Source organism: Phaethon aethereus (genome assembly GCF_964289735.1).
Source record: "Phaethon aethereus genome assembly, chromosome: 3".
Classification (NCBI taxonomy): Eukaryota; Metazoa; Chordata; class Aves; order Phaethontiformes; family Phaethontidae; genus Phaethon; species Phaethon aethereus.
Window position 1 is genome coordinate 2,459,018 of NC_138576.1, and position 14,694 is coordinate 2,473,711.

At 38.8% G+C, this 14,694-nt stretch overlaps 1 protein-coding gene across 1 annotated transcript in view; it reads right to left on the reverse strand.

Annotated features, from left to right (window-relative positions):
• Window positions 1–14,694, reverse strand: part of KIF13B (kinesin family member 13B) — a gene marked incomplete at its 5' end in the record, with an annotated part of 127,798 nt that overhangs the window by 32,364 nt on the left and 80,740 nt on the right. The window contains 11 exons of the mRNA XM_081997575.1: window positions 138–193; window positions 1,722–1,848; window positions 2,187–2,286; window positions 4,163–4,192; window positions 6,691–6,837; window positions 7,866–7,998; window positions 9,326–9,483; window positions 10,424–10,594; window positions 12,180–12,308; window positions 12,989–13,138; window positions 13,642–13,788. Coding sequence (XP_081853701.1) covers window positions 138–193; window positions 1,722–1,848; window positions 2,187–2,286; window positions 4,163–4,192; window positions 6,691–6,837; window positions 7,866–7,998; window positions 9,326–9,483; window positions 10,424–10,594; window positions 12,180–12,308; window positions 12,989–13,138; window positions 13,642–13,788 — 1,348 coding nt within the window. The remainder of the gene's footprint in view (window positions 1–137; window positions 194–1,721; window positions 1,849–2,186; window positions 2,287–4,162; window positions 4,193–6,690; window positions 6,838–7,865; window positions 7,999–9,325; window positions 9,484–10,423; window positions 10,595–12,179; window positions 12,309–12,988; window positions 13,139–13,641; window positions 13,789–14,694) is intronic.

Genomic DNA, 14,694 nt, shown 5'->3' on the forward strand with positions numbered 1-14,694 from the left:
ATGTTTCAGTGAAAAATGTGCACTCTCAAATGCCATTCCAGGCATTCCTTCATTTTATTAACTTGCTTAAATTCTACAATGTCATTGGTTGTACAAAGTTCATTTCAAAGTATTCTGTCATTTTAAGAACCACTTACCATTCAAGTCAAGGAAAATAACGGGAATGTGAGTTTCCATACCAGGCACAGGAGTCCTAAAATTTAAGACAGGGACAATGGCAGCGTTTAAGCTAACGCAAATTTACTCAGCACACGTACCTTACGATACAAGCCGACAGTACATTACATTCAGTACAAGTGCAATTTTAAGCCAGACTATTGATAACCTTGGCAAACAGCTTTATTTTAATTTACTGTTGCAGATTCTGAGACTCAACTAAATTGGTATTTCTTTTATACCAGCTTGCTCAGAATTATTATATTCTTTGACCTCTGCTTTCAGAAAGGTTTTCTCCCTCTAAAATGCTAATAGCAAAATTAAGTTTATTTACTCTCACACATACATTTATTAAATGCAAACCCCTCTGCATTAGTTATGGCAGTGAAGACAGCAGAGTGAGAATCACAAAATCCAGTGTCAAAGTTTTTAAACTAACATTGATGCTGCCATACTACACAGTTATTACTCGTTCTTACAAAGCTGCCATTTAAGGCATCTTTCATATCATGGAAGAAGGGGTAACACAGGTGGTGCTTTGTTTATTTTTAACATGAAATATTCCATGGCCTAGCACTTTTAAGCTACACAACATTAATAAAGTACTAAAATGTGGCACGAAGCACAAAAGACTTCAAGACTCCTTGTTGCAATCTTAGCTGCAAAAAAGGGCTGTAGCCATCTCATGACAAACTTGGACTTGATGAACTTCATGGTGAACAAGAGCAGGCTGGAGTCTTATGTAATATATAGGGTGCTTGAATCATATTAAACATTTCCTCTGGTGCAAACATGTTCAAAACAGATTCTTTCTCAAGTAAGTTTCTTGCAGCTCCACTGTTTTCAAACCTAGTCCAACACTTTGATGTGAAAGTTGATGTGTTTCCAAACAAGCATTTGCCATTTTTATGTTTCAGAAGTACAAGCTTTAACAAACTTCAGCTTAAACCTGCATGACACTCAATTCAATCAACAAATACTGTCAGAGGTTTGCTTAGAAAAAAAATTTCAGAAAGTTGAAAGTAACTGAAGACAAGTGGTTTGAAGTGAAACAACCTTGCTTCCTTACCTGCTGTTGTTAGTCATAGCTGCTACAGTACAGCAATCTCAGTCTAGAGTAGTTTATTATTTTTAATGTTTAGAAAATTACATGGAACACTTGCTGACTAAACAGACTCTGTGCTCAAACCAGGAGTGCAACAAAATGCTCCTGTAGATGCATTTTTATTATGACAGAGCAGCCTTTTAAGTGAATGAACTAGGTAATTAACATATTAGCTAATTTTTTTAAATGGTAAGTGCAGCGGTAATAAATATTGATTCTGTTTTTTTCAGAAGGTCATAATTACACTCTGATCAATAATAGTATCATAAATAGCATTTCTGGATTTCAGATACACAGCCTAATAAAATAATTTAAGCAAGAGGCCCAATTTTAACAACTTTGCTCATACAGTGTACAGAGGGCAGATTAAGGAAAGCAAAATATGGCAACAATCCAAGCCAGGAACAGAGCATGCATCATTTTTACATTTGTTCTGGCATATGGCAATGTATGTTCATACCACTCCGCTGGAGCTCCAGGAATCCCACTGCCAGCAGAAGGAACCATTACAGCATTCCTTTCTTCAGTGAGTGTTAGCCTCATCTCTAAAAGCTGTGCCTCCCGATCTGCATCATCTTCTGTTTTATCTGGAGAAGCAGGATGACAGTCAGGACAATAGAGAGCATTTCTTACTCAGTGCCTTTATCATGTGTTGATGATCTTATACCATCCATAACAGAATAAAACCCACTCTGCTCAGAAACTCAGCACACAAAGAAGAATCACACAGTATCCAACAACAACAAATAATTTTATATAGGCCTCTCTAATTTTAGTTTCACTGAAAGCAGGTTACTGGTGAATTCAGAGGTTCAACTCTCCATTAACTTCTTTTTATCTTAATATATCGCAAAATTTTGAAAAGCGTATGCACATGTCTCTCTCAACCTATCACTATTGTTACCTTTAATAGTATTTTGCTTACCAGGTTTCCCAACAAGTTTTTGCAATTGCTGATCAAGATACTCCTGGCGCTTTGTTAAGGCACACAGCCATTTCCGACGGAGCCTCTCCAAATCCCTATCCTGTAAAAAGGAAAGTAGTCACGTTAAGTATTGACCCAGGAAAGCCAAGGTTTCCTGTTTGTGGCTTACACATTTCCTCAACCCTTCTGCTCATCCTGTAGCCAAGAAGATAAGGACACAGTAGACCTCCAATGAATCACTTAGTTCTTCTCTATTTTCTTTTGCACAAGACAACTTAAACAGAAACACAGAATAGCTTAGTTGGAAGGGACCTCTGGAGATGGTCTAATCCAACCCTGCTCTGTGGCCAAGGCAGGGTCAACCACAGCAGCTTGCTCAGGGCTATGTCCAGTTGGGATTGGAATATCTCCAAGGACGGAAACTCCACAACCTCCACGGGCAACCTGTTCCAGTGTTTGACCATCACCACGGCTAAAAAAAACCACGTTTCTTATGCAAAGTGGAGACTTGCTGCCTCTTGTCCATTCACTGGATACCACTGAGAAGAGCCTGGCTTTGTCTTCTTTACCCCTTCTCATTTACATACATTGACAAGATCCCACCTGAGCCTCTTCTTCTCCTTGAGGCTAAACAACCCCAGCTCTCTTAGCCTTTCTTCACAGGTCTAAACCCTTAACTTTCCACATCTTATTTGAAGTATTTTTGCTTGCCAGCCTGAGGCATCTCTTTCTCTAGCTGTTATTCTGTACTACCCTGCTGAACAAACTTCATTTTATACATATTCTTCGCCCCCAAACTAGTCTAAAACTTACCAACCACTACCTTGTGGCAAAGCTGGAAACCCCAGTCCTTATCCGTGACTCACCATTCACACTCAGCGTTTAGCAGCCCCATACTACCATCCCTGCCCCACATCATGCCACTGTCCCTACCTATGGCATTTGCAACTGAGTCTGTAAAAATATTTTTTCTTAAGTGCTCTTCTTCAAAAAAAACTACCTCAGTATCCTTAAGAACATTCAGTTCATTTGTCTCTGGTGTAGAAATGCTCAGAAATGATGAATGATGCTCCACATGCAGCATGCTGGGTGCCACAAAGATGAGCTATCAGCTCTGGGATGCCTTCAGGCAAGCCTCTTTTATGGCAACAGCAGTTCAGATTCATTCCACAAACTGTAACAAATACTTTGTCAAGAAAAATGGGTGGATGCAAGACTATAAACTACAGTTGTATTACTCACCTGCAGACCCCTACAAGTATGCTGGAATCTGTGAGAGCGCATTAAACCTAAATCTCTGGTTGCTCGCATTACACAAAGTTGAGATCTATAATGATGATGATGTGCTTTTTATAAAGTTATTCAGAAGAAGATGAAAAATATATCACAGATGTTGTACCTCATCAATTCCCCTTTAAGGCTCACGTTACTGGGACATTACATATATTAAAAAAAAAAACCAACAACAAAACAGTGTGCTGATTTCAGCAGTTTTACCACTGCTGTCTTAGGGCTCCAGAAACAGAATTCCCCCTTGCTTGCCCAAGGGTTGGTATGCAGCATACTCCAGTTCTCATACACATAGCACACTCGTAGCATGAAACAGCGTGAAGTATTTTGACTGCATCTTCAACACTACCATGCCTGTTCTTGTTCTTAACGAGGACCATCTCAATCTAACCATAGTTTGTCAAGAAGGAAGATTCCTTCCCCCAAAACACCAAAGAAAAAAAGTAACTGGATCTTATTTTGAAAATACACATTAAGGCATCTTGTTCTTTCCCTTCCACCCCTCTAATCCACCATACAGCTTTGTAGCATAACAATCTATGGAATTCTTAAGCTTTTAGTCTCTTCAGAAGACAGGCTGTCTATATATCCAAGCAGTACAGCAAAGATAACATGCTGTTCCTCCTCTAACATGTTTTAATCTGAAAACATCTGAGTTTGTAAAAAGAGAGAACCAAAATTTTTACCTGATAACTGTCCATTTCATCCTCTTCTTCCTATGCCAAAACATGCAAACCCATGTCATTACATTTTTTTGATAGCAGGAAACGCAGTGAATGCAAAAGCTGTAACTATTTTAAGCAGTATTAGCAATTTTACATAAAAGTCTGAGCTTAGCAATGGTATGATCATAGAATTGAAATGTATTGACATCCCAAAGATCTGCTGCTATCAGCTCATCTAAACACAAACTAGAACAATCCAACAGTTATAATGGAAAAAATTCACAAAAATATAGCTATTAGAATTCTTCATAATTGGAAGCAAGTGCAATACTTAAATTGCCCTAAGAAAGAAATAGGAGTTACAGTGAAACAACTTGAAACCTGTTGATCCTGGACAGCAAAGAAGAATGTGCTGTTTTACCTCCAAGAGTTAAGTATGAATGTTAATAGCAAGCACTGAAAAAATCAAAGTCTGGCATAAAGGACTTGAGGTAAGCTTGCCATAGCATTTAGAGGAGAAAAATTGTAAAAATCTAAGCCAATTGTTAGGGAATTAGAATAACTCTCTCTGCCACACCAGGAGTTGCAATGCAGACTTTCGACATTTTGATTTCCATTGTTTTCTGATGGGAGACACCACCTTTCTTTCTTGACATTCATCACAAGCAGAGCCGCTTGCAATGAGTGTAAGCAGGGCTGCCACCCATGCACAGTGAATGGAAAAGTAATGAGGACCCCAATCCTCATTGAGTTATTACTTACCTATTTAAGTAATAACAAGCCACTGGAGTCTACTTTGGTATCTTAGTAATGAAAGCAAACAGACTTAGCTAAGCTAAAATTAAAAAGCCATATAGAAATGGCATTTTCTTAGTTCAATGTCTTCAGAAAATCTTTCACATTCCACTGACAGTGATTTACTTGAGATAGAGAAATGCTAATAAGGGGACTAAAAATCCAGGTGTTCAAGTCAGAAGGCTATTGTAAGCAAGAGGACTAATAAATCATGGTTTTCACTAGCCCCTTCCCACGTGGGTTATCAGTGTCAGACACAACTCACTAGTTTCTCTCTCAAGCAAAGCTTAAGTCTTTCTCCTTGAAAGAACATACTATTTTGTGGATTGTCAGCTGTCAGATAGGGTTGGAACTGGTCAACAGATCAGAAATTCCCTGGGGAAGAAACAGGGTGAGACAAACAGAATGCTCACTTGGGGCCTTGTCCCCTTACAAAACAGGCAAAAAGGGGCATGTGTATGTTGTGGGTGTGGTCTAGCTTTCAAGTAAAATGCGCAAGAATCAATCATTCTGTCTGAGAAGAGTTTCTTAAGAAACCTGCTCTGTTCAGGAGTAGAAGAGAAACAACAGTTTACTTGCTCTATAGGATGTGGGTGCTGGGGACTGCTGTGATGGAAGGGCAGCTAGAGAGCCTGCAGGCAGAGTCACTAGCGGAAGCGTAATGGGGAATAAAAGCAATAAACTGCCTGGGATGCTGCTGAAAAGTGAGATCTCTGCAAAGGTGGAAAATATTCCCCTTTTTGTGCTCCTGATACATGAGGTTAGGAGACAACGAAAACCCCAACTACTTCAGACCTCACAAAGGGAAAAACAATACTGATTAAGCAAAAAAGGGGAACAGACACGCATTAAATCATACTCTGTCAATAGAGTAAACATTATGGAAAGCTGGGAGATGTCCCAAAAGCTGGGAGATGTCCCAAAAACTGCTTGACATTTAGTTGGCTTTGCCTCAAGCAGGGCAGCTAATCAAGCACGTCGAGAGACTTGCTTATTCTGTTGCACCAGATTTTGGCTTGCTAACTCAGAGGAGTGACTAAATTTTAATTTAGCTGTTGGGGGAAAATAACTAACTGCACTAGAAACTGACAGAAGCATCTCAGAAAGAAAATCCCTAAAACCAGGTCAATATTACTTGCACTTTTAAGATGCAGTGCTTCTGAGGTTGTCAAACAACTGGCCAGCATATACTACGGGCCAACAACTGGCTCATATAATTCTAACATTTGTAACGCGACGCTATTTGAATCTAAGTTCCATTGATTTATTTTAATTTGAATAATTACTTAAAATTGCTGCCATATCTAATATTTGAAGTAAGATCTACTGGACAAATTCCTAATGAATTTTAGAAACGTTGCCATTTTCTTTTCTTTGAATGGTGTGTTAGGGCTGTGCTGCTTTTAAGGACAGGAAAAGAAACCCCCAAACCAGAAGAGAGACAGAAGGTAGTCTTACAAATATTATTTTTGCCATAGAAAACAATATTTGATTAAGAAGAAGGTCTTCCACAACACTTTCTGAAAGATGAAGGTTTAAACTATTCTGAATAATCCCTAAAACTACCATCAAAGAAATTGCGACAATTCTTCTTGACATTACTTTATACGTTTAAAAAGTTGGTTCAAAATATATCCCCCAAAATCAAATTAAAACTTGAACAGGGTTGCCTCCAACTGCAACAAACTTAGGACATCACTTCATGCCTTTACATGTCTGGGAAACAGCCATAGCTGAAATATTCAGACTCTTACCTGATAATTTTCAGGTACTTTTTGTGACTTAACATGTTTTATTTGGACACAGCCGATGCCAACAGACAATATTGATTCCTCCATCAGTGGCAAGGTCCCAGATTCCTGTACAGATCTCACTTCAACCTGGATTCGTCGAGATTGCCCCTGCCCAAAAGAACAATTTTAAGTGCTTGGAAAAAAGAATATAAAATGCTGAAAGCTTAATCACAGAGAGACCTCTACTGGCAGTTACGGGCAAGCAGCATTATATTTTTATTTTGTGAAGAACAAAGTGGTGAGTACTACAGTCTCAGTGACCCAGTGTTCAAGAGATATCTCTTCTGTTGCAAGCATTTATATTTACAGGATTTATGTATTTACAAAAAACAAAAAAGAAATTTCAGCACTTAGCAACACCCCAGTTTACTTTTCCGGAGGGTTTTCAAAACATACACTTATAAAATTTATTTTTAATAATTTTGAAGGCAGAAAATAGGATCTATTCCCCACCTACAAAAAAGGAAAGAAAATAGTCTAATTTGGTGAGCTACTGGAATTTCCGTGAACTTTTCTTGACTCTGGTCTGCTCGACTGAAAATTTTTACCCACTGATGCTATCAATGCAGCAAAGTCACTGTTCTTTAGTAAAAGCCATAGGGGAAAAAAGCCAAACAATGAAAAATCAAAATCCAAAGGAGTTGGGGAGTTCAGAGGTGCAGCCTGTATCTAACTTTTACTAATTCCTAGTGTTCTCTAGGCAATAGCTTATCACTTGAAAATGCTAACTACTCAGTTAAGCATTAACAATTTAATGCGTGTAGAATTCAAAGACCAAAGGAGTGGTTGGCTAGAATGATCAAATAAAGGGGAACTCTGGACCTCTTTAAAAAATAATTAAGTTCAGTTGAGACCCTTGTCCTTTCTACCAGGTGCTCACAGAACAGGGAACAGAACATAGCACTAAGATTACAGATAAGCCTTTGATCACCTTTACATCTGAGCTTATACACACTGGCAGTGTCTCAAAATGCAGAGGGACTCCACTTCTGCTTCATGTCTGTTTTACACAAGATTGTATTTTGTGTCTAAGCTTGGCAGTTCCTTGGATGTCATCCCTTTACCATACAAAATAGAAGCTGCTTAGCTTTCTGCAGGCATTTTTCCTAGCTGAAATCCTGTACATGCCACCTTACCTGTCTGAGCTGGAAGATGCCTCCTGTGCAGACGTCCTTGGCAGGAGTCACCTCAACTGGGCAGTATTCCCCATTCTCATTCAGCTCTAGAATCTGAACCCAGAGTTCTACTTTTCGAGTTACTTCACTCCACCTGCAAAACAGATCAAATACTGGTTTTGTTTGTTTGTTTTTTCCCCAAAGAAAAAGAAAGAAAAAACCCAAAGCATTAGCTCAGAATGCAGATTGAAGCAGCAAAGGAACACTTCAATAGATGCACTGTTTGTGACTATATAAGGTTACTAGTTGTGCAGTGCTTATAAATTTTGCTGACAACTATTTTAGTCAAACATCAGAAATAAGCCTTTTCCTGATTCCAATACAAAAACCAATTCCACTGTATTCTAACATTTAAGCTCTGGTCTCAACTACTGCCACAGAAGCCCAGTGTTGTCAGTGCAATCAGATTCATGCAGAAAACAGGAGAATGAAATATGACATTGTCTCACAAGCTTTCGTGATTCAGTTGGAGAGGTGCTGTGGCACTTTCCTGAACTTCATCATACTACTGCCTTCTCTCCAATTCTTCTAAGAGCTTACATAAGAAATGGCCTCTTTTGTAGTACGTCAAAATTAAAAGGGAAGAAGGACTACTCAGCTATCAAACATAACTCGCTTTTATAACATCCTTTTTCCATCTCCTCCTTGCCATATTTTCCTGACTTTTCTTTTAAAGTTCCCTACACACAGCTTAATACGCAACATGCTCAACACAAGCTTAGGCTGGAAGTAAAAAGAGAAATAATTGCCAATAAATTAAGGTGCGGAGCTGCCTTTAACTGGAGAGGCAAAACAACTTACATTTAAGAAAATGCTACTAAGCTTACTTTGAGGACAACAAACAGTTGCCAGTCAAAAAGCAATCCCCTGCAGTCCAAACTACCATACTGTTGCATATTTACTCCAATTGAAGTAATTAGCAATATAGCTTTTCCAATGGAAGCATTACAGTGATGACATTTCATGTCCAAGAAAGAACTGGAATCAGACCTTGAATAAATATATCAGCATACAGTCAAACAACCATCTTACTGTTTTAGGCCTGATAGCTCTTTCTAGTGCAGACTAGCATAACAATATAAAGGAAAATGATCTGCTTGCTCTTTTGTAAAACACTACTTACGCACTTGAGTTTGCCTAAACAAAAGGGACTTCAAAGCCTTTCAAGTTTTACCACTTTTAATTTGAAACAGAGGTGGGCATTTCTCACCTTTCACTTTTTCAAAGCCTACTGACACATCACATGGTGTTTTTCCAATAGACAGAGTCTATTTATAATAGTCTAACCGATACAGTCTCAAACACGTTCGGTTGTTTTCAGTTCAAAATTTGACAACGTGTCCCAAACCTGTTTCAAAATTGGGCACCTCAGACAGTGATTTTCCAAAACTCCAAAGCAAGGATCTATTTTCCACATTTACCTGTCACGAAGGCTGCGTGTTTTGGCTTGAATTATTCCCAAATCCCACAGGGCTGGATTTCTGCGGTCACCACTCTGCTTGTGGCCATATACTTCAATTGCCAAAGCACCATCATAAAGATGTTCCATGAAGTCTTCAGAAATATTTACAGAAACTTCCTGTATGTAAGGGACAAATCGTTTGTGTGACTACACAATAACTTAGACTTGGAGATTTATTGTCTTGACTTTCCCATAAGCATGCAGTAAAGTCACCGTGGTCCCCAAGACACAATATAGAGGAAAGGAAGAACTGTCACCTCAGTTTGTAAAATCAGGAGGCAAGGCAAAGATACATGATTTGCTGAAGATTAAAGTCTATAAAGAGCTGAATAATGATCACATGCTGTTCCAAGCCCTGATCCAACGGTTAAAAAAATAAATAATCAAATCAAATGTTCTAATGTTCAGAATCTGAAAATCAAAACTCATCAAAAGGTATTATATCTATTTTTCAAATGGCAAGTGGAACAAATTGCTCAGTGTAATGACAACTGATAGAAAGAACAAGATGAGAACTCAGGTGATTGGCTGACATTCATCTAAGCTGACTTTAAATATTAAAGATGCCTCCACTCTGACAGTTGCTTGAAAGTCAATAGGAAGAAATAGGCTGTTCTAGGATACATGACCTCACTTCAACATCTACATTAGGATAAGAGGCATCATGTCCCAGGACTGGGACATTTGTCTCCCCTGCATCAGAACGCAGAGTGATCAGCTCAGATATAGACATCAAATGTACTCAGATGAATACCACTCTTCCATTCACACTCAGCAGTATTTTTACTGTCGGTAAACTCCAACATAAGTCTCTTTTGAACAGATTGCTTTCCTTTATTAATCCACCTCTTCACCTGCTGTGATATTTGTACAAGTGAACAGCGTAGTATGATCAAACTTACATGGACTCCGAAGACGTTTCAAGTTCTTATTAATAATGGAATTAGGGTATCAGCCTCACAAAGTACAATAATGACAGCAAAGAGGCAACTGTTGTGCAAGCATAAACCTGCTTTTTCTGCCTACAGTTTCATTAATAAAATAGAAAAAAATTTACATTGCAGTGATCGAAGACAACCATGCACCGTGGCTCCTTGCTGATGGAAGATAAGGAAGGATCAACCTCAGGTGCAACATTAACTGGCTCCACTTGATCCCAGAATGTATATTTGCAGAACACAAAGTTGGAGAGGTGCTGTGGCAAACCTGTAGCCTGAAGTATTTTAATCTAGAAAAAGAGATGAGAAAGAAAGAAAAAGCACTTATTCATTAAGCACAGAATTAAAAATATCTTCTGCTAGAGCAATGTTATTCTGTTCCACTACAAAGTATAACAAAAAAAGAAAGGACCAAACCAAAAATCATTACAAAATACGAATTCCTGCATTGAAAAACATGGGAGACAATATTTTGAGCGCATCAGCTGAACATCGCCGCTAGATGTCACCAGGCACATATTTCTTGGGAGTGAAAGCTAAATGGGTGAATTTTACGAACACACCAAAACATTTCGTTAATTTTTAATGGTGAGCTGCACCAAAAACTTTATAACTGAAAAGAAATACAGTAAAAATTTCATACTTCTACAAAAACTGGCTCCTTTACTCTGCAAAACTCTGAAGATACTACTTGTCCTTACTCTTTGGATGCTAGAAACAATAAAAAAATAACCCCAACAGTAGCCTCTCGCCTCTTTTTCAAAATCAAGGCCAAATAGAAAAAAATGTTTTGAATACACCTTCTGATGTAAACAAAGCCATCATATTAAGCATATTATTTAATAAACTTCTATTTGCCGTTAGCCAAATTAAGCTCTGATGAGTTCGATGCCTATGGTAAGGCATCACTCAAGATCCTCAGGAGAATATGAATCCTGCAACAACGCCTCACGCTGCTTGCAAGCACATGGAGCTCTGTGGGGCAGGATAAAAAGTGAAACAGAGTACATTTGCCCCCAAATTGTTCGTATCATCCAGAAGCCAGCAAAGCTGGGGTTCCACTCCCTCTAGAGCTTTTTGCCTCGCTCCTTTCTTATCTGTAGCTTGGCCTATCTTGCCTTTAACTACAACACAGAACTGCCAGTAAATCCTTCCTGCTAACTTTATTTTTATTATTAACAATAATAAACACAACTGCATCTATTTCACAAAATATTCAATATTGAGAGAGAGAAATATTGAGACAGAATGATTCACAGAACAATGGGAGCTTATCAGATCTATGACTTGTATTGAATTAGATATTGTAGCTCCAATCCTAGTACACAGATCTTCCATGTCTTCTGAGACTACAAGATTGTATGCATATACATATAAATATAGTTTCATGAATACCTTGCAGACTTAAAAAAAAATCAGAGAGATTGAAAGGAACAAAACCCATCTAGTTCTCTTGCATTATTTCAGCCACTCAAGAAACAAAATATCATGAGAAATGACCACACAGCAGCACTTCAAGACAAATGCTGTGCACCAGGATACCACCTGGATACATTATGCCATTTTACAAGGCCATGAAAACAAATAGAGCAAAACTATAAAACTCTCTACATACAACTGAATGTAGGTACAGCTAAATTATTTGCCTTTTTTTTTTTTTTAATCGTGAAACATCAACACAGTTCATATAGTCAATCAATCAGTTTAAAGACAGGACTCTGCCTGTGTACCTGAATACTGGAAGCGAACGTGGTGCGTGAGGTTACACAGACATCTAACATCCAGAAGCCAATGCACCAGGGGCTTCGTTTTTTTTAAGACTTGGGATGGAAAGAGAGAAGGTTGCTCAGAGGTTGGGCTATATCTGAAACTCACCCGGCAGACAAGTTTTCTCTCCTGAGTGTCATTTTCATTTGAATAGTCTGGACTATCCTCGCCTCCAACCAACCTGTCGTCTATCTCTCCACTCACTCGAACAACTTCAACATGGAGACGACCCGATACCTGATAAGAAAGGATTAGGAATTCCTTGTGTACCAGAAGACAGTGACAGGTTCCTCCCTTTTAAGGTAATGACAACTACTAATGTTTCCAGTCTGTAGGCAGGCAACATTTCATTCTTTTATTGTTTTGCACTGTGCATTTGTTGCACCAGATGAAGAATGCTTTGGAGCAATACCCAAAAAGCCTTTGTTGTAAAAATGTAAAGAAATCAGCCACTAGAGTGACTTTGGGAACAGTATACTGCAATCTCTCTCACCTTCACATCGGTCTCTATAGAGTCTGCAAAGTGCACGCATGATGCAGAGCGCAGAGAATGTTGCCTGGTATGCTCTAGCTGCCTTTGAAGTTGGTCTTACAGTATATATTTAAGAGCCTAATCTTGATGGTAGTCAGTGAAAGCCAGTGGAGCTATAGCTCATGCTTGTTCTACTAAGTATTTCTTTTGGGCTGCTTTGCTCAGAAAGGTGCTCACAATGCTTTCTCCTTTCACAATCACTATGCTGGGATTCAGAGCTCTCTAAACAACTCTAATAAGGTATTATGGGATTTGCGTAATTCCAAACTGTTAGCAAAGAGCTTGTGCACATGAAACTGGAAAATACCTACTATATACTGGTAATAAGATCCACGGGCTGTAATTAAATAGTTGAGTAAGGATAGATTATAGACAAATGACAAACCTCTCCCTTCTGATTGATGATTGGGACAGCATATTGTAGCTTCACATCATAGAACAGGCACTCAAGAAAAACATTGGCTACTCCAATAAGGCTGTGATTTTCCTGCTCATCGTAGAATGGATCAGCACGCCTGAAGTAGGCTCTCATCACCTTCAATCAAATTCATAATAATGTAAGAAAAAACAAAGTTTTCGTGAAGCAGTTTTCAAAGTATTGCACAACCAGTCTAGTGAAAATAAAATGGACTCAAGCAAGAGGCCAGATTAGATCACAAGAAGAATGGAAACTTGAATCTTACTTTGGACTGAGCATAAGCCCTGTCCTCAGCAAGTTCTCCTTAACGCTGTCAGATTCAGAGACGTCAGCCTGAACATCAACTGCTGTTGTGTTTACTTACTGCTTCTTACTGTGTGCTCGGTTCTATCACCAACCTATGCGTGCAAACAAGCATCAAAGTGACAAGATAAGGGCTAATGAAATGCCGAAGATCGCGTCAGTACTAGGAAAAGCAAAAGCTCAGGAAAACTTCTCTCTTTACATATCCCCTCCCTCCCACCGCTCCTGAACCAGAAAATTTTCTCACATCTACTTAAACAAAAAATGTAACAATGATGTAATCTGATCAGCACAATACTAGATTAATTTTTACTTACTGGGTTGTCTTCCTCACAGTCTTTCCACTCCTGGTAAAGATCCCTCATATCTACCAATCGATTCTCCAGCTTTTCCAGTGACCAAATCTGTTTGCCTTTCCCTTTCCTTCTCACCTGAATAGCAGGCTCGCTGAGAATTGCGCCTCTCTGCGAAACAATTAGAGATATCAACAAGAAATTCGTGTCACAACAATGAAAAAACAGTTTAAAGCCAATACAAAACTGAGAATATCTTTGAGAAAAGTCTGGATTTTGTTCTTTTTTTATTCTTGCTTGAGCACCCAAATTCAAGCCTGACAGACTCTCAGTTCAGCTGTCACAGCATATTCGTGTTCAGTTCAACAGCAAAGTCTAATCACAGCTACGGGCACTAGTTTCCGTGGATCTTCACCTTACATAAGCGTTAGAAATGGGAACATTTACGCATTTCACAAATATCCTCAAGTTACAGCAGTCCTGAAGTTCCAGCTAAGGTTACTAATATCTGCAGCTTTCAACTAGTGCACACACTTTACCATCCTGTTTCTAGATGTGCCAGAAGACTGCAAGAAAAACAAGGAGATGAGAGAAACTTCTAAATCAGTAGATAAAATTTCTAATCCTGAAATAAAATATATCTGTACTAACAACAGCCTGAGTATCATCAAAATATTGAGCTGATCTCAAGAACAGAAGTAATACCAGCTTAGGTTGCCAGCCTGAGCCATGGAAGCCTGGGTTCAGTTCCCTCCTTCCAAAATTTCTAAGATGCCTGGAACAAACCATCCAAATCGTCTCTGCTCCAGCTCCTCACTGCACAATGGGTATGACAGCATTTTCGCAGCTCACTAAGAGCAAAGCCAAATGTCCAGAAGGTGATGGTAAATACTTGAAATAGATGTTACCTAACTTGCACAGATTTTATACTGTGAAACAGAAGCATGTGTGAACTTCAACACCAGTGGAAGGGTCTTGGACCAAAACATTTATCAGTAAGCTAGCGCACTGTAAGATTTTCAGGGTAACAAAATAAGATAAGGGTGTAGCATGTGCTAACAGAGAGAATTTAATGCA